Source organism: Archocentrus centrarchus, chromosome 8 (assembly GCF_007364275.1).
Source record: "Archocentrus centrarchus isolate MPI-CPG fArcCen1 chromosome 8, fArcCen1, whole genome shotgun sequence".
In the NCBI taxonomy this organism is placed as follows: Eukaryota; Metazoa; Chordata; class Actinopteri; order Cichliformes; family Cichlidae; genus Archocentrus; species Archocentrus centrarchus.
In genome coordinates, this window is record NC_044353.1 from 23,820,214 (window position 1) to 23,840,483 (window position 20,270).

Genomic DNA, 20,270 nt, shown 5'->3' on the forward strand with positions numbered 1-20,270 from the left:
AGAGCGAGCGACGTCGCTCCCCGTGTGTCGAGCCCCTTACTCCTACCTGTCGGTAGGAGGCTGGAAAATTTGATCCTGGGGTGTATATAAGGTAAGTTGTGCTAAGATAAAAATACTCACCTGTTTATTGTGGTCTTATACACTCGACATAATGATGTGAAATATTTGTGACAAGTGTTTTTGAAGTTATTATAATATTTCGCTTTGTAGCATATATGCGACAGTAGGCCATAAGGGTAACTAGCGCTATATAGAGAAACGCCTTTCGGGTTAGACCTGGTTTAGTGTTTAGACCTTGTTTCGACCCGGTATAGACCAGATTTAGACCAGGTTTAGATCAGGTCCACAACTGGTCCAGATCCAGTCTAGATCTGGTTTAGACTTGCTATTTTTTTTTTTTTTTTTATCTAGAGCTCAATGAATACTTCCATGTTTTATGGGAAGCGCGTACATGTGCAGCTTCACGTCAGATTAGTTGTCTCTGTGACAGTGCAGGCAGTGATGAGGAATATTTGCCCAAGCCAGGTTATGATGAGAGCAGCAGTGAGAGTGACATGAGCAAAAGTGAAGAAGAAAATGTTCCTAAGCCATGTGAACCAGGATTAGCACCAGACAAATGTTGATAAATTTTGATGTTGGCTGGTAGATTTTAGATTGAAAATGCTGAATTTCGTTTCATACATTTTCACATTTCTAATTTTGATCCCTGCAGATGGTGATGAGAGCAGCAGTGAGGAGGAGGTTGTCACCACCAGTGGCCAAGCAGCAAGACAGAAGCAAAAGAGACCAACACAGAAAAAGTGGCGTGGAAGACTGTGAAACAGACTCAGAGCTCTGCAAAAAATGTGCCCATGTGGCAAGGTGCTCTCCTAGACAATGACTCAATCAGACTGCCAAGAAGAGGCCAAAAAGAGGGGGCGGCCGTCATCGGACATGGAGCGAGAGTTCCAGAAGAAGCAGCGCAGGGGACCAACTAAGGCTATTCCCACACAAGATGTCCGTGCTGATGGAGTGGGTCACTGGCCGCAAATTGACAGTGTGCGGCAACGCTGCAAATTTCCAAAGTGTACGGGCCATACAAGCATTGAGTGCACAAAATGTGACGTTCACCTGTGCCTAAGACTAAAAACTGCTTCTGTGCATTCCACGAATAAGAAAGACATTATGTTACATAGTTTGTTTACATTGTTGTGCCTGTGTGTGTGTGTGGTTGTGGGTGTGGGTGGGTGGAGGTGGTGTGGGTGTGTATGGGTGTATGGGTATCAGTCTTTGTTCCATAAAGTTAAAAAGTTGAGTAACTTTGTTTTGAGTCAACATTGTTATTGTTGCATTGTTTGTGAAGTTTTTCTGTGCATTCCCAATCATTCTTTTAGGTTCAGCAACATACTGTACATTTCAAAACTTAATTTACAATTCAAATGAAACTAGAATTCAAATTAATGCAATGTTTCCTGTAATATTTGTGTGTATTGTGTTGGTGACAATAATTGGTGTTGGTGGTAATATTTATTATTGAATGCCTGCTGTTGGGTGAATAAATAAAACATTGTTTTTTCACTGTTATATTACTCTGTTATTGTTATCTTAGTATGGACCATTATGCCTGCTGTAGCAAATTTGCAACATACCAAATTTACCCCAAATAGACCTTATTGCCTGTTGTTGCAAATTTGCAACATACCAAAATTTCTATTTATTTTTTGTGCAAAAGTGAAATTAATAATCTCAACAATATTTACTATCTACTTAAAGGCAAAAACACACATGAAACATTTTTTCATATACAGCTACATAAATTCAGGCGTTAAGGGGATAACATTCATTCAGAATTTAATAGCTTATTGTAATTGTAATATACATACATTTTGTTCTGCTTATCTATTTTAGGGTCATGGAAGGGCTGGAGCCTATCCCAACTCCCATTCCGTAAGAGGCAGGGTACACCCTGGACAGTCTGTCACAGGACTAACACAGAGAGACAGACAGTCACACTCACACCTGTCCAACTTTTCCAGAATTACAAATTAACTTTACTAACTGTAGTCTTTGGACTGTGGGAGGTAAATAGAGTACCTGGAGAGAACCCACACAGGCACAGGGAGAACATGTAAACTCCAGGGAAGAGGGCAGATTTGAACCTTCAGACCCTTTTGCTGTAAGGCATCCCTTTTTAGCAGATGATCACATTGTGGTGTGACCTGGCACTGCGAGAGAATCAGCTGCAGGCCTGACTTCTGTGAGTACTGCTCCTCTAAAGATATTAAGTCAAGATTTGTTGCTTCAGGTGCATGTGACTGCTGGTCTTTGCTGTGTAGTGAAGACAGGCTGTTTCGTGAGGGGTGACGGGACCCACTCCAAACTTTCTGTGTGACGTATGTAATAATGGACTTTGTTGCAATTTTTGCACCATTTTAGGAGGCTGTGGAGTAAAAAGACTTTTAGTTCAGCCACTTTCATGAGCCCCACAGCTTTGGGTTTCGTAAATATAATTGTAGATTTTTTTATACTTTTTTTTTTTTGGTTCATTAATGATTTTATTTTTTTAATCTTTATTTTAAGACTCGCTAATCAAGGTCTCTGCTACTTTCTTGGCTGGCCACCTATTTAAAAGGTCTCTCTTTAATGACAAGCAGGAGAACAGCATGTAGGATCGGGATAATCAAAAGCCCCAGACTCAGACTGAGGGCAACATTATGCCCCTGTCACAAGAAGACATTCACAGCAGTGTGCAAGCAAAGATTCATCTTCCGCTGACTGAGAAACCTCTGAATGGTGACTTGCTGGCTCAGATTTAACAGGTATTGGTCAAAGTGAAATGATCACTGATCACTTAATAAATGCCATAAAAAAAGCCAAGAAGTGTATATAAAAAAAGGGAAAAAAGAATACAAGAAAAACACATAGATGGAGAAAGGAACATGTATTTTAGAACATTACAACATCACTGTCTAGAACATTACAACATGCACATTATAACTTTATACAACAGAAGGCCATTTGTTCATGGTACCTAATAAAGGAGTTACGCTCACTCTTCATGCAGAGGTGGACCTTTCAGGCCCTGCAGACCACATTTGACCTAAGAATGTTGCCTTTTCTGCTGCCGTACTTGCAGGTCTTGTGTTTGGCATATTTAGGGGAATGGAAGAGGCACAGCCTCAACCCACACAGCTTCATCTGGGGTGTACTATGATGTTGCCAGACAGCCTTAGGGACATCACCACTGGTGGTCAGGCTGTCATGAGCTTCTTCTGGAGCTAGATGTAGCTGACCTCTGGTTGCTGAGACCCCTGGACACCTTGATTCTTAAACGCAGCTGCAGTAATGTCATATAAGACCCACACTGTAAACATGCAATATTTCAAGAATAAAAAGCAGCTACACTGTTAGCACTATTTCTGAAAGGTACCGCTTTTTATATTTTAGATTTGTCTTCTGTTTGTTTTCAGGGAGAAGTCAAATAATTAGTTTACACGTGCAATGAATGCAGTAACAATCCTAAGCTTTGCCATTGGCTTGTGCAGTAGTCAAAGGGATGTCTGGCCCTCTGACAGGAACAAAACTATAATGTCCACGGGCGTTCCGCCTCTTGTGGCGAAGGAGCACGAGGAGGAAGAGGATGATGAGCAATACAGCGAGGGAAACCCAAATGGCTGGAAAAGGGATATAACTGGTTTTACCTGAAAGATAACCAAAATAAAACAACCTAAGAATACTTCTCAATTCTTGATGCATTCTGCAATTTAAACATGAGTTATCACTTCACTATAGAAATTAAATAAATTGATGACTGAATTCTCTGCACAGAATCAATAACCATACCTTTGACCACCAGTGTGACAGATCTTGACTTTCTCCCAAATTTATTTTCTCCAACACAGATGTAAACACCAGCATTGACGGAGGTGGCTCTGGTGATAGTGACAGTCCTCTGGCGCCCCTCAGTGGTCTCTTTTGAATTCCCAGCAGCTGCATAGATCCAGCTGATGTTAGGCGGAGGGTTACTGTCAGCACTGCAGCTTAAAGTAACATTCTCACCCAGGAGCACCTCCCTGCTTTCATTGCCTTCCTTGAACTCAGGGGCATCTGTGGGAAAAAATAAATTAACATGAAGACATAATGTTCAAAATTTACTTTCATCTCAAATGAATTTCAAAATTGATGAATTTATGGTTCATTGTTGCAGAGATGTGTGGCAAGAACAAACAAACAAAAAGAACATAATAAATAAGTAGGTGGAAATCTTACAGAGAACAACAGCAGTGTAAGGTGCTGTTAGGAAATCAAATGAAGATATATCTGACCAGTTAACATAAAATAAAAGAAGCATGCATACTTAAATATGTTAGTAGTTGTCACAGTTAAGCTGTGCAGTAGTTAAGCAGGATGCAAAACACAGAGCTAAACTCAACAGCTTTATTTGCTGGAGGCTCACAAGTCACAAAAAACACAACTAAACCTCAACCAAGAGAGAAACAAATACACAAATAAGACTGGGAGAAAATAACGGGGACAAAACAGTTAACTGAGGAACACACAGCTGGGGAGGGAAACTCAGACGACACAATACGGAACAAAGAAAAAGGGAAGATTTAAATATACACAAGGAAATCAGGGAGAGTGGTCACAGCAGGGAGCAACAGGTGAATCAAATGAAACTAATAACACAAAGGAAGCAAAACCAAACAAAGCACAGGGATCATGAGACTATGGGAAGGGAAACTAAATATAAAAGGGCCAAGACACATGGACAAAACAGACACAGGAACACAACCAAAGGGAAACCAGAATAAAGTACAACTAACTTTAACCAAAAACAGAATACAAAAGCAACAACAAACTGAGAGCCATAACTGTAGGAAAAACTAACACAACCAGAAAATACAACAAAAAAAAAAAAAAAAGAACTTTACAAAAAACATTGGGCCACCGGCCCAGGACCATCACAGTATTAAGATGTTATTGTTGATGTAGGTACCACAGAAACGCATTAAGGATGTGAAATCATTGCTTTGTTACATAAAAAAAAAGTTCATGCTGTTTATAATACAATAATGCAGTTGTACACATGAACTTACTATAAACAGTGATGACTGGACTTATGGAACACTGGGAATTATCATCCAGAGTAGCAGAGCAGGAAGGACTTGGAGTCCACTCTTCAACTTTTTCAGTGCTCCATGTGACAGCAGGAGGAGGTTCAAATCCCGTGCCTCCAAATGGAGCCTCCCAGCCCATTCCAACAACATATGTGGCTGATGTGCTGCAGTTGATTGAAACTGGATCTCCAAATCTCACAACAATTTCAGAAGGCGTCAGTGTGAGAGGGCAACCTGCCATTCACAAGCAGACATATTCACAGTTAGAGCTGATTTGGTGTAAAATAAGAAATAAGTCAACAGTATCCACTACATGATCCACAGGAATATTAGATGGAAGGTAAACCAGGATGTGTACCTCTTTCTTTGACATGAACATGAATTGTCTTAGTTATGTTTCCCAGATCATTGGTAGCTGTGCAGGTGCAGGTCACATTATGGTTCACTCCAGTGATGCTGAGACTGTTTGTGTTCTCCAACTGATTCACTCCATCACAAGTCCAGTGATAGACAGGAGGAGGGTTTCCCTCAGCTTCACAGCTCAAGGTGATATTAGTGCCCTCAAGTGTTGAAATGTCATGAGGATTATTTTTTGTGTTTAGCTCAGGAGCATCTGGAGAAACAAACACAGGCTTGTTATTCATTTGAATAGTTATATGGTCATATCTACACTGATCTTGGCAGTATTTAATTTCAATTACAAATGAAAATTGTGTAAACAGCAGGATGTTTACTCACAGTGTGCTGAAATACTGTATGGTTGAGAAATGACAGGAAGTTGTGGTCCATATGATCCAAAGTCCAGCTGAGCTTCACATCTGAACTGAACTTCATTTTCTTCTCTGCTGATGGTGACTCTCAGAACAGAGGACTCATTTACTGGTGTTTTGGTTGTGTCATTGAAAGACTGTGTCATGATGCTTTCATTGTTTTTGTACCAGCTAACAGTGAGGTGCTGAACAGGAGCAACATTGATGATGTCACACTGCAGTCTGTACTGTGTCCTTGTGTACTGTTTGTATGCTGTGGCCTCCACAATGAGACTATGATCCAATTCAGAGATTGACACAGTGTCTGGACCTTCTGTAAATCAAGCAAAGCAAAACGACAAAAAAGAATCAGAAAATGGAACGTAAGCATGTTTGTTATTGTCATACGGTAAGAATGAGAAAAATGCATACATAAATATAACAACATTAAAAAGTTATCTTTTGTTGCTGGTACCAGAGTCACCTTTAATTTTCTACAGGAAAGTGTAAACATTTAGATCAGAGGAATTACTTACAGACTACTCTGCACCATCTTTTCAGAGCATTTAAAGTGACATTTTCAGCAAAATGAAATCATTGCTTATTATTTCTTTCTATTTATCCATCTATATGTAAAACATTTTACTTTATGCACTGTATTATCAGGAGTACTAATACAGTATACACATGTACTTACTATAAACAGTGATGACTGGACTTATGGAACACTGGGAATGATCATCCAGAGTAGCAGAGCAGGAAGGACTTGGAGTCCACTCTTCAACTTTTTCAGTGCTCCATGTGACAGCAGGAGGAGGTTCAAATCCCGTGCCTCCAAATGGAGCCTCCCAGCCCATTCCAACAACATATGTGGCTGATGTGCTGCAGTTGATTGAAACTGGATCTCCAAATCTCACAACAATTTCAGAAGGCGTCAGTGTGAGAGGGCAACCTGCCATTCACAAGCAGACATATTCACAGTTAGAGCTGATTTGGTGTAAAATAAGAAATAAGTCAACAGTATCCACTACATGATCCACAGGAATATTAGATGGAAGGTAAACCAGGATGTGTACCTCTTTCTTTGACATGAACATGAATTGTCTTAGTTATGTTTCCCAGATCATTGGTAGCTGTGCAGGTGCAGGTCACATTATGGTTCACTCCAGTGATGCTGAGACTGTTTGTGTTCTCCAACTGATTCACTCCATCACAAGTCCAGTGATAGACAGGAGGAGGGTTTCCCTCAGCTTCACAGCTCAAGGTGATATTAGTGCCCTCAAGTGTTGAAATGTCATGAGGATTATTTTTTGTGTTCAGCTCAGGAGCATCTGGAGAAACAAACACAGGCTTGTTATTCATTTGAATAGTTATATGGTCATATCTACACTGGTTTGAAGCATTTAATCTAAATCACATATGAAAACAGTGTGTAAACAGCAGGATGTTTACTCACAGTGTGCTGAAATACTGTATGGTTGAGAAATGACAGGAAGTTGTGGTCCATATGATCCAAAGTCCAGCTGAGCTTCACATCTGAACTGAACTTCATTTTCTTCTCTGCTGATGGTGACTCTCAGAACAGAGGACTCATTTACTGGTGTTTTGGTTGTGTCATTGAAAGACTGTGTCATGATGCTTTCATTGTTTTTGTACCAGCTAACAGTGAGGTGCTGAACAGGAGCAACATTGATGATGTCACACTGCAGTCTGTACTGTGTCCTTGTGTACTGTTTGTATGCTGTGGCCTCCACAATGAGACTATGATCCAATTCAGGGATTGACACAGTGTCTGGACCTTCTGTAAATCAAGCAAAGCAAAAAAGAAATAAATAAACAATAATAAATAAAATCATGCTCATATCTATACTAATATGGACTGGGTAATGTTTTAGGAATCAAATGATGCCACATTGTTTGATGGAAATGAAAATGATCAACCTACACAAGGTTGAATTTAAGAAACTCCAAAAATCAAAGTTTAAAAAAATTATGGAGCAGGCTAGTCCAATTTTCTAACATTTCATTGTATTTCATGGTGTTCTGAGGGATCTCCTCTGAGATCTGGACCAGAGCATTAATGAAATCCTGTCTGAGGTACGAGTAGGCAGCATCAGATGGATCGAAACATAATGTCCCAGAGGTGTTCTGTTGGATTTAGGTCAGGCAAATGTGGGGCACAGCCAATGGTATCAGTTCCTTCATCCTCCAGGAACTGCCTGCATAATCTCATCAATTGAAGCTGGACATAATCATGCACCACAAGGATCCCATAATGCACTGCACCAGGGTCTGACAATGGGTCCAAAGATTTCATCCCATTATCTAATGGCACTCAAGGTGTCATTGCCTAGCCTGTAGAAGTCTGTGCATCCCTGCATGGATTTGCCTCCCCAGACCATCACTGACCCACCAACTAACTCGTCATGCTGAATGATACTACAGGCAGCATGACGTTTTCCAGGGCTTCTCCACACCCTTTCACATCTGCCACATGTGCTCAGGATCAATCTGCTCTCATCTTGGAAAGCACAGGGTGCCGGTGGTGAACCTCTCAATTCGAGTATTCTACGGCAAATGCCAATCAGGTTCCACGGTGCTGGGCAGTGAGCAAAGGACCCACTAGAGGACTTCAGGCCTTCAGGCCACCCTCATGAAGTCTGTTTCTGATTATTTGAACAGAGATATTCACACCAGTGGCCTGCTGGAGGTCATTTTGCAGGGCTTTGGCAGTGCTCATCCTGTTACTGCTTGCACAAAGTAGCAGATACAAGTCCTGCTGATGGGTTAAGAACCTTCTATGGCCTTGGCCAGCTCTCCTAGAGTAACTGCCTGTCTCCTGGAGTCTCCTCCATGTTCCTGAGACGGTGCTGGGAGACACAGCAAACCTTCTGGCACATAGTGACGTGCCATCCTGGAGGAGTTGGATTACCAATACAACCTCTGTAGGGTCAAGTTATTTCTTCATGCTACCAGTACTGACAATTACCCTGGCCAAATGCAAAACTACTGAAAAAAGTCAGAAAAGATCATGAGGGGAAAATGTCACTGGCCTCCACCTGTAAAACTATTCCTGTTTTGGGTGTTGTCTCGTTGTATCCCCTTTAGTGCACCTGTTGGTAATTACATTAACACCAAAGCAGCTAAAACTGATGAACACCCCCCTCTGCTACCTAACGGAGCAGATCAATATCCCAAAAGTTTAACTGCCTTGATGCTATCGTCTGATTGAAAAATGTTCCTATGTTCCTTTTTTTCTACAGCAGTGTATGAAAAAAAAAGCTTTTACTTCATGCACTGTACTATCAGGAGTACTAATACAGTAATGCAGTATGGAGATGTACTTACTATAAACAGTGATGACTGGACTTATGGAACACTGGGAATGATCATCCAGAGTAGCAGAGCAGGAAGGACTTGGAGTCCACTCTTCCACTTTTTCAGTGCTCCATGTGACAGCAGGAGGAGGTTCAAATCCCGTGCCTCCAAATGGAGCCTCCCAGCCCATTCCAACAACATATGTGGCTGATGTGCTGCAGTTGATTGAAACTGGATCTCCAAATCTCACAACAATTTCAGAAGGCGTCAGTGTGAGAGGGCAACCTGCCATTCACAAGCAGACATATTCACAGTTAGAGCTGATTAGGTGTAAAATAAGAAATAAGTCAACAGTATCCACTACATGATCCACAGGAATATCAGATGGAAGGTAAACCAGGATGTGTACCTCTTTCTTTGACATGAACATGAATTGTCTTAGTTATGTTTCCCAGATCATTGGTAGCTGTGCAGGTGCAGGTCACATTATGGTTCACTCCAGTGATGCTGAGACTGTTTGTGTTCTCCAACTGATTCACTCCATCACAAGTCCAGTGATAGACAGGAGGAGGGTTTCCCTCAGCTTCACAGCTCAAGGTGATATTAGTGCCCTCAAGTGTTGAAATGTCATGAGGATTATTTTTTGTGTTTAGCTCAGGAGCATCTGGAGAAACAAACACAGGCTTGTTATTCATTTGAATAGTTATATGGTCATACCTACACTGATCTTGGCAGCATTTAATTTCAATTACAAATGAAAATTGTGTAAACAGCAGGATGTTTACTCACAGTGTGCTGAAATACTGTATGGTTGAGAAATGACAGGAAGTTGTGGTCCATATGATGCAAAGTCCAGCTGAGCTTCACATCTGAACTGAACTTCATTTTCTTCTCTGCTGATGGTGACTCTCAGAACAAAGGACTCATTTACTGGTGTTTTGGTTGTGTCATTGAAAGACTGTGTCATGATGCTTTCATTGTTTTTGTACCAGCTAACAGTGAGGTGCTGAACAGGAGCAACATTGATGATGTCACACTGCAGTCTGTACTGTGTCCTTGTGTACTGTTTGTATGCTGTGGCCTCCACAATGAGACTATGATCCAATTCAGAGATTGACACAGTGTCTGGACCTTCTGTAAATCAAGCAAAGCAAAACGACAAAAAAGAATCAGAAAATGGAACGTAAGCATGTTTGTTATTGTCATACGGTAAGAATGAGAAAAATGCATACATAAATATAACAACATTAAAAAGTTATCTTTTGTTGCTGGTACCAGAGTCACCTTTAATTTTCTACAGGAAAGTGTAAACATTTAGATCAGAGGAATTACTTACAGACTACTCTGCACCATCTTTTCAGAGCATTTAAAGTTACATTTTCAGCAAAATGAAATCATTGCTTATTATTTCTTTCTATTTATCCATCTATATGTAAAACATTTTACTTTATGCACTGTATTATCAGGAGTACTAATACAGTATACACATGTACTTACTATAAACAGTGATGACTGGGATCATGGAACACTGAGAATTATCATCCAGAGTAGCATAGCAAGAAGGACTTGGAGTCCACTCTTCAACTTTTTCAGTGCTCCATGTGACAGCAGGAGGAGGTTCAAATCCCGTGCCTCCAAATGGAGCCTCCCAGCCCATTCCAACAACATATGTGGCTGATGTGCTGCAGTTGATTGAAACTGGATCTCCAAATCTCACAACAATTTCAGAAGGCGTCAGTGTGAGAGGGCAACCTGCCATTCACAAGCAGACATATTCACAGTTAGAGCTGATTTGGTGTAAAATAAGAAATAAGTCAACAGTATCCACTACATGATCCACAGGAATATTAGATGGAAGGTAAACCAGGATGTGTACCTCTTTCTTTGACATGAACATGAATTGTCTTAGTTATGTTTCCCAGATCATTGGTAGCTGTGCAGGTGCAGGTCACATTATGGTTCACTCCAGTGATGCTGAGACTGTTTGTGTTCTCCAATTGATTCACTCCATCACAAGTCCAGTGATAGACAGGAGGAGGGTTTCCCTCAGCTTCACAGCTCAAGGTGATATCAGTGCCCTCAAGTGTTGAAATGTCATGAGGATTATTTGTTGTGTTCAGTTCAGGAGCATCTGGAGATAAAACAGATTTTTATTCATTTTCATAACTTCACAATAGATAGCTAAACCGAGAAGAACTTTTGTTTAATCTAAGCTAAAACTTAAATTAAAATAATGTTCTGTTTAGGTGTAAACAGCAGGATGTTTACTCACAGTGCGCGGAAACACTGTGGGTTTGAGAAATGACAGGAAGTTGGGGTACATCTGGTCCAAAGTCCAGCTGAGCTTCACATCTGAACTGAACTTCATTTTCTTCTCTGCTGATGGTGACTCTCAGAACAGAGGACTCATTTACTGGTGTTTTGGTTGTGTCATTGAAAGACTGTGTCTTGATGCTTTCATTGTTTTTGTACCAGCTAACAGTGAGGTGCTGAACAGGAGCAACATTGATGATGTCACACTGCAGTCTGTACTGTGTTTCTTCTCCCATCACATTTACATGCTGTGCAGAAAGAACAACTTCTGGATTCTCTGGCAAACAACATTAGATTAAAAAGTTAGTTAACTATGTCCATAATTATTAATGTTCTTAGCATTGCACTGTATTCATTTAAAATTGCACTTACTGTATACAATAACTTTAAGGTCCATACTGCATTCACGCGATTCACTCAGAATTACTTTGCACTCTGCCTTCACATCCCACTCTGACAGTGGCACCGAGTGGATTACAAAAAAGTCTTCTTCAATGTCAGAGTTTTCATTTCCAACTCTCCAGTAGATCCCGTAATGATCATCCAATGTGGTGCTACAGTTTACAATGACAGGATTTCCTCCATATTCTGCTATAATCTCAGGTGGATCCAGTGTAAGGGCCTTGAGCTCTGTTGTGCATGTGCTGTCAGCATCTGAGAATATATTATTGCTTTTATTAGATTTTTATTTACCTTACTTTAGATTTTTCAGACTTAATTTTAAGCGGTAAAAAATTAAGCCAAAAAGAATTTGTCATATATAGTACAATGCGGCATATTACATCATATTTCTCTCTGCTCAGACTCAGCCAAATGCTGCAAAACTGATCAGACAGCACTTCACATGGAAGTGGATAATGAGCCAAAGCATACTGTAGCAGCAACCCAAGACTTTCAACCCAGTGGATCATGCTGTTCATTTACTGAAGAAAAACCTTAAGTCAGAGAGACCCACAAATAAGCACCAACAGAAGGGGGGCTGCAATAAAGTGCTAACAGAGCATCTCAAGGTAGTAAATACAGCATTTAGTGACATACAGGGGTTTTAGACTTCAGTCATTCACTGCAAAAGATTTACATCCAAGTATTTAAAAAAAAAAATCCTCATATTTGAAATTGCATTAGATTGTCCAATTACTTTCAGGCCTTTGAATGGGGGACTGTTAAAAAAATGACTGTAAACCCTGAGCAGTTTTTGCACTACTTTTGTAAAACCCCTTGAATTAAAGCTGAAAGACTGCACTTCAGTCACATCTTGATTGGTTGATTTAAAGTCCACTGTGATAGTGTTCAGAGGCAAAACTGTGTCTTTGTCCATCACATTATGGGCCTAACTGTATATCTCGATGAATTATGAAAGTGCAAACATTTAATAAGAAGACACACTGAATAAAAGAGGAACAGGAGGAACCAGAGCACAGCTGCTGGATTGTTTTCATTAAATTCTGATTAAAACTGATAAAACTTTATATTTATGTAGAAATTCTTTTCGGTTTAAGATGTATTTATGTGCTGTCTGCTATTTCAAAAGTGTTTATTTATAACAGCTGGCTGACAAGTTTGTCCCACAAATAACACTTACCTCTCCCACTTGAAATGTGCTTTATGTTATTCTGTTAAAACTCAGAGGTTACATTGATGAGCCTTTTGACATCCATTAGTACCGCATTAAAAGGGGAGTATTTTATAAAACATTATCACATAAACATTATTTGTTTTAATTTGCTTTTTTTGCAGTTACCATCACTAGTAACATGTCGAGATATTGAAAGCAATGCAGGCTAAAAAAAAAAAAATAAGTTAACTTAAAAATTTTATTCCTAACACACAAATAAAATCCAACTTCTAACATATACACAGATGTTTGCATCATTATCACTCACCACACAGTGAAAAGATGAGCATGAGGAAGCTCAGCATTCTGACAGGCCCCATGTTTGCCCAGCATTTAGGAGGAATGAGGTTCAGGATCGTCTAGAGGATGTCAAGCTTCAAGACCCGGGTTAGATGAATATCAAGTTGGCGCAGGACGTACTTATGATGACCTCCTGACAGCCTGACAGTTGCACAGGCAAAAAAAAAAAGTATAGAGGAAATTCAACGCCCTTGTGTACAGGAAACTGTCTGTAAAACCTGAAATACAAAACCACAACTACAGCCAGCCCTTTTTTGGAGCAGTGTAGTTCAGAGTTCCCCCTTCTTCCTGTATTTTGTGCAATACAAATTCTGTCAGAAAATTGCAAGAGCCAATTTGTCATCTTAGTTCATTTTCGTCATCATCCCATTAATCACAGTTCCTGCATGTCACAGACTGGGCTCATTTGAAAATAATGTTTTTATTAAATACAGAGACACAGACAAAGTTTGTTTTATTCGCTCTACACATACGTAAGAATCATCCACATCATGTTTGCACGTGTCCATAGTGTAACTTTGTTATGTGGGTTTGATCATCATGGAAACTCGTTTAAGGGAGTAGGACCCGCCATGGAACTCTGCCCAGTAGACGCCATCCTGGTAGCGGCTTCGATAGTGTCCACCCCGATACCAAACACCATTCAGATTGGAGTGGGCACACATGTGATACCACCAGCCTCCTTTCTGATAATGAGCACAGTTACCTGATGAGACAACATAAGAAAAGAAAAAAAAAGATGTTAACGGAAAAATCACTGAACAGCAGCTAGCGATCAGCAGGGGAAGAGCAGACCTCCATAGCCGTCCTTGTCTAAATCCAAAGTGGTGAAGGCCTTGTTGTTGTGCCAGGAGAGGGAGTCCCCTGCATTGCCGTGATACTGTCCCAACCGCAGTCGGTACCAGTCGCTCTCTGGTTCCACGTAGAAGCTGTCATACTCAGCAAACACCTGCCGACCACGCCAGTCCTCCAGGGCCACCCGCAACTTATACTGGGCCTGTTTGGTCAACCAGTATAAGTGTTCCAGACCAAGCCAATACTCTCCATCTAGGTTCCCAAAGCCTTGCTGTAACACATGAGTACACTGGTTAAATAATCTTAACTTTCATGTATACTTCATGGCAGCATTTAAACAGCATACCTCTAGAGTTAGCAATGTCTGGCAAACAACTGAATAGGTTAGGTAGTAGAAGCATACATGCCTGTATTCAGGATCATGGTGGTGGCATGTTTCCACTTATTACTCATTAGTTATTAACATTAATAACAATTATTTTTACTGATGTTGACTAGTGACTGAAAATTGTTACGTTCTTACTGCATTTGGTTATCTTTTGAGTCTTGCTATAGCACCGCTAACATGTTGGTATTTTATTTTTTCAAAAATATCTTTACAGCAGACTGAAAATCTCCCGAATTTTCCAAACTGTGAATTTTTAATCTAGCGCCACGTTGAAGTGAATTTTAATTTGTCCCGCTCTTTGGTTCATGACGAAGTGCTCGAAAGTTTCAAAGTGTTTATTTAAAGTGTTAGTCCCAGACTTTCAAGGGGTAAAAAAAGTAACCTTATACTGCTCCCAGTTCCTGAAGAAGTTGACCGATCCATCCTGTCTCCTCTGGATAACCGTCCACCCTCCCTGAGCTTGACTCTGCTCACACCAGGCCTGCAGGAGTCGGTTGGTACTCTGCGGCCTGAGCAAGTAGATCCCACTGGTAGTTTCACCTGATTCCAACACATGCTGACAGTCCCGCCATGGCCCTGAGTAAAGGGAAAATATGCACCAAGTGAGGGTGTAAGAAAATCAACATGCAGATGTAGTATCTTTAGTATTATAATATATAATATTTTGAAATTTAGTACTATTAAGTAAGAAGATGGAAGGCATTTTTTAAAGCTTCTTTACTTCTAGTGCAGATATGATGGCAATACCTCTCAGTTGGGGTTAATAAGCAATTTGAAATTTCATTGTAAGGCATGGAAGGACTAAAGTCGAGCCAAACTCATTTCTTTTACACAGACTTTAAATCTGCTGTAGGGCTTTTGGAAACCACAACAGAACGCAGCGCACAGAGGGCTTTGAAATTCAGTTTTGACATCAGGAAGATCACAGATTTTCTGCAGCTTCATGTAATTATTTTAATTCTTTCAGCGCGTGTTCAATGTCTTGCGCCACAGTGGCGCAAGACATTGAACATGCGCTGGAAGAATTAATGTCTTGCGCCACAGTGGTAAGATGGACACACAAATCTACACAAACAAAAATGTAAACAAAGAGAAAAATCTTCCACACCAAGTGATAAGAACTAATGGTCTGTCACGACAGGCACGCTCGCACAGCCAAAGATGTTGACGCTATCAGCAGGTCACTGACTCCACCAGCTTCTGCTGCTTATCTAAGCAGTTAATTAAATCTGACAGGAGATGGACTTATATGTAAACACCAGATGGGTCTAATCAGGTGCTAATATAACATGTTTTAGAGCTCTGTCTTTGAAAAAAGTGGAGAGATTGTTCAAAATGTGAATTTAAAAAAAGACTGCAATGGCTTGCAAAGTGTTTTCTACTACAAGCCTCACTGATACATTCACACACACACACATTCACCCCTCTGTGACACAGAGGAAGTTCCACCACTTTGTGAAAAGCTGCATAAGCAATAGTTCAATCATAATAAATGTTGTAATATTACAGCATATAATTTTTCCAAATAATCTCCGATAATCAAGATACAGAAATGTTGTTGCCATCTCTGGGCCTAGCTCATTTCAGTAAAAACATTTTGGGGGGTATGAATACTGCACCCTCCACACTGAAAAGGAGAGCAAACATCTGGTTTGTTATCAGTGCACAGTTCAAAGGTCATAATCTGTGATTGTATGGGAGTTCATTAGATTTAACAGGGGTATACGCGCCCCTGTCCCAACATATTTGAACCCTGTTACTGGTGTCAGATTCAGAGCGATTTCATATTTTTCAATAATTAATAAATAAATAAATACAAATATTTCTGTTTCATGCATTTTCTTTGTACAGTTTTCATTGAAATATTATGTTTAAATTATTTGCAAAGCATCACTCCAGTTTTTTTTTTGTTTTTGTTTTTTTTTATTATCATTTTACGCAGTAATCAAACTTTTTTGGAAACAACGTTGCTCATTGACCTACCTGGAGTTTTCGTAACAGGGAAGCTGAAGAAGGAAGGGTTTGTAGGAGTGCTGGTGGCAGTGGGGGGACTTGAAGGAACTCCCCCTGTTTGGGTTTGCTGTAGTGGAGGAGCACTTTGGTCCCTTTGGACATCATTGGTCATTTCGTTGGTTTCAGAGCTGTAATTAGGATGCGCATTAGACTGGCTTTTGGGTGGTTCGGTCACCTGTTCAGACTTTAAAAAAAAAAAACAAATAGAAAAACATTCTGAGTCCTTTTGTTTAAATCCTGTATAAATCATAAATACCCAGATCTTGTTTTGTCTTTATTCCCCCTACCTGAGAGGACTGGGTGGAGTCTCTGCACTGGCATTTCCTCTCCAAACGGGCAATAAATTGATTGTGGGAACTCATCATAGAGGTGAGGGCTCCATATTTCTTCTCCAGCTCCCTGTAATTACTGGACACCTGCAGTGCCTGAGATGTCCAACCAAACACACAATAAGGATGAAGTTAACAATAATTAGGCTAAGATCTTCTGCGCTGGCTGTTCTATGCTTACCTGTGCTGTAGCATTTAGCAGAAGGCTCTCCACCCTTTGCTGCTCCAAAGCCTGGTCTTTCTTTTGTATGACTTCATGTAACAGCTGAGCATAAAGCTGAGTGATGCGAGAATTCATGTTGCTGCTCTCTTTGCGCAAGGCCCTTACTTCCATGGCAAGGGCCCCTTCCTTTTCCAGCTGGCTTCTTAGCTTCTCCATCACTTCCTGCTGCTGTTTGAGCTCTGCCCACAATGCTGCCACTTCTGAATGGTTGGTGGGAGCAGACTGTGTGTTCAGACACAGCGCCCCTGTCAGTTTTTGCTGAGGCACTATGAAGGTGTAAGAGCACCGGCCTGTTTTTGTTTCCGAAGAACGCTGTGAACTTTTGTTGTCAGCATGGACTCCCTCCTTCTGTCCACCAGCTTCTGGCATCTTCACACAAAGTGTAAGGAAAAGAGGCAGAACCACTGCCAGTGCCTTCTCCATGAATCTGTTACAGTCCTGAGGACACCCTGGTAGTGGAGGAAGCAGAAGACATGACTGTAAATATCACAGTAGTGGGTAATTTAATACTTACATTCTGCATTTTAGTAACATAGTAGCTAGTAAATGTTCACTCTTCACCAGATTTTCTCTTGCAAACACATTTCCCCCATGGACTGAGTTTAGCAGGTCAACACAGAAGTGACAACGATCAACACAAACCAGCCAAAAACAACACACCTCCATCTCAGGGTCAACAGACCAGTAAGCTACAACAGCCATGGTCAACACCGTAAGCAAGGTAAACAGGCCAACACTGATATCTGGCTTACAGATGTACAGATCTCCTCCAAAACAGCAATGTAGCACTGTATCAAATACCTTTCTCTGTTGCTGTGCGTAAGAATAAGACAGTTTCTTCTGTCAGTGATGATAAACAACATGCACCATAATGATTTAACCATGTGAAGATTAATGTATCCACAAACAATGCAAGTACATTCAAATCTACCTGAAAGTAGATCATACTAAGCATGCACAACTTACTGCGGCAGCTGGAGAAAAAAAAAAAAGTGTTTTGGATGTGTTTGTTGTGCTCCAGCAGCTCCCAGGATGAAAACATATAAAATCAGGAATCAAATGTTAACATAATAACAGTGATATTAAAAACTGTCCTCTTAATTAAAAGTTGCCTGTGATCTTCTTTAAATGTTGAACTGAAGCTGAAGGTAGAGAACAAACAGAATGATAACTAGCTACACTACCGCTACTTTATCTCCAGAGTGTCTGTCTCAGACTCTCCAAGAGAAAGAGTCAACTAATTACAAACTCCTACCACCCAGAACTGGTTGTTTAGCTGGGTGCAGGAATCTAGGATGACTCCTCCCTCTGTCATTAACCCGCAGCACTGCTGTCAAGGCTATCCCACAAAGAACTGAACCAGTGGAATGCACTAATGCTTTGGTATCACCTCCATGAGTGAAGCATGTTTATTTTGATATGTGGCCTCTGTTAAGTTGACTTATTATCCTTGTTCACGTAGGTAACCACTGGTACAAGACAGTGGCCTCGTTTTATGAAAATGCAAAAGACACTTTGCAAATGCAAACAACAGCAGCATCAGAGCCTTAAATAGGGGCTAGTATTATGTGGTGTGACTTAAAAACACAAATAGTGCCGGGAAAGATGTGAAGTAAAAATGATAATACCAGTGTGGGTAAAGACTGTTGGCAGTTCATCCCACAATGCAGGGTGAAGCTTCGGTGGAGCCGTCTTTGTGGCTACAGTGAAGCCACAAAGACGGCTGCATGCTGTATGCAGCTGTAACGGAAAAAAAAAAAAAAAAATCATGTTGTTTGTTTGGTGAGTATCTTTTGTTGCTCAGATACTCACACTCACTTTTGTCACATTAAAAGCGATTGCAAGCATTTTAAGTCTACTGCACAAAATACTGTCACAGCTCTTTGCATGGCTGCTGGTGCTCATCCAGGAAACTTCCATCATATTCTGTGAACAGTCATGTTTACGCCTGTAAAACTCTAAAGCTTCAGGTTCATCAGCCCTTTTCTTTTTCAATCACTGGCCCTCCAGCATCACGCAGTATAACAGACTAATGTAACAGATTATGCATTTTTTTTATACTAATACTTTACTATGCACAGTCATTTATGGTGGGGTCAGATTTGCCTGTTGCATATCAGCAGCATCTCTGGGTTAGTTTCTTTGCTATGACATCAGCTTTGACATCCGCAATGCTGCCAAACCCAGAGATCTGTCAAAGTCACACAGTGATAAAGCCAAAGTGTCAATTTCAGAAACCACACCTAAAGAATTGTCTATTTGTGTCTATTTCTGCTTTCTGATCAGCCTACACAATTGCACTGGGTAACACCCTAGTTCATACTTTAAGTTCACTTTAAGTTCACACCTCATTTCTTTATATTTTGCTGAGAATATAGGAAATGGGTGCAGCTACTTATTGAAAAACGGAAATGCAATAACCAAACCAGCATTTGTACAATTCTAACAAGCTTGGAAGTCAGTATTTGGTATGACCACCTTTATTCTTCAACACAGCCTGAACTCTCTCAGGCAAGCTTTCTTTTTAATTTCTTTAAGCAGCATCTGGGAATAGTTCATTCAAAGCACTTCTTTGGATGTGGGATGCCTCTTGATTTGTTCTCCTACAAGATGATCCCACACTGCTTCAGTGATGTTGAGGTCCAGGCTCTGGGGAGGCTGATCCATGACTGATAGTGTCCCACTGCGTTTTTGTTTTTTTCTATCCAGTTATAATTTTACTGTACTGGAAATGTGTTTGGGATCATTGTCATGCTGAAAAATGGTGCCGCTGACAAGGTGATTCAAACTCTGATGATGCTTTTCTGCGCTCATAATTACATCAATTTTGATGAGATCCCCAACACTACTGGCTGAAGCGCAGCCCCAAACCCTGACAGAGCCTTCTCTGTGTTTTACAGATGGCTGCAGACACGCACTGTTGTACCTCTCGCTTGACCTCTTCTGTACACACTGATGAGTCACTCAGTTTAGCAATTCAGGCCAGTTCTTGTATATTTTTGCATGCCTCAACATCTTCCTTAATGTTAACCTATGAATCATTCAAGCACAAAAAGACACCTAACTCAAGGGATGTTGTGTTGTGTCTACACAAGCAGCCTGTTGCAAAAAGTACATCCACATTTCTT

General features: G+C 40.6%; 2 protein-coding genes across 2 annotated transcripts in view; both read right to left on the reverse strand.

Moving 5' to 3' along the window:
- The window catches only part of LOC115785179 (hemicentin-1-like), a 26,176-nt gene extending 14,461 nt beyond the window's left edge, over positions 1–11,715 (reverse strand). The window contains exons 1-14 of the mRNA XM_030736671.1: positions 11,439–11,715; positions 11,043–11,297; positions 10,664–10,918; positions 9,956–10,300; positions 9,576–9,830; positions 9,197–9,451; positions 7,305–7,649; positions 6,925–7,179; positions 6,546–6,800; positions 5,838–6,182; positions 5,458–5,712; positions 5,079–5,333; positions 3,823–4,086; positions 3,505–3,680 (exon numbers count right to left, since the gene is read on the reverse strand). Coding sequence (XP_030592531.1) covers positions 3,505–3,680; positions 3,823–4,086; positions 5,079–5,333; positions 5,458–5,712; positions 5,838–6,182; positions 6,546–6,800; positions 6,925–7,179; positions 7,305–7,649; positions 9,197–9,451; positions 9,576–9,830; positions 9,956–10,300; positions 10,664–10,918; positions 11,043–11,297; positions 11,439–11,715 — 3,792 coding nt within the window. The remainder of the gene's footprint in view (positions 1–3,504; positions 3,681–3,822; positions 4,087–5,078; positions 5,334–5,457; positions 5,713–5,837; positions 6,183–6,545; positions 6,801–6,924; positions 7,180–7,304; positions 7,650–9,196; positions 9,452–9,575; positions 9,831–9,955; positions 10,301–10,663; positions 10,919–11,042; positions 11,298–11,438) is intronic.
- angptl6 (angiopoietin-like 6) lies at positions 11,698–18,369 on the reverse strand. The gene is made up of 8 exons (XM_030736218.1): positions 18,109–18,369; positions 17,101–17,591; positions 16,878–17,015; positions 16,561–16,774; positions 14,960–15,153; positions 14,190–14,460; positions 13,363–14,100; positions 11,698–11,756 (listed from the first exon to the last, which is right to left on the reverse strand). The coding sequence occupies exons 1-7, from the start codon at positions 18,182–18,184 to the stop codon at positions 13,916–13,918; spliced, it is 1,569 nt and encodes a 522-aa protein (XP_030592078.1). The 5' UTR covers positions 18,185–18,369; the 3' UTR covers positions 11,698–11,756; positions 13,363–13,915.
- Between the last annotated feature and the right edge of the window lie 1,901 nt (positions 18,370–20,270).

Coding starts and splice junctions, on each gene's coding strand:
- angptl6 (XM_030736218.1), bottom strand. CDS start 18,184: ATGTTTTCATCCTGGGAGCTGCTGGAGCACAACAAACACATCCAAAAC. Junction 17,016..17,100: donor TGCTAAATGCTACAGCACAG/GTAAGCATAGAA, acceptor TGGACATCTCAG/GCACTGCAGGTGTCCAGTAA. Junction 14,101..14,189: donor AGACAAGGACGGCTATGGAG/GTCTGCTCTTCC, acceptor TTGTCTCATCAG/GTAACTGTGCTCATTATCAG.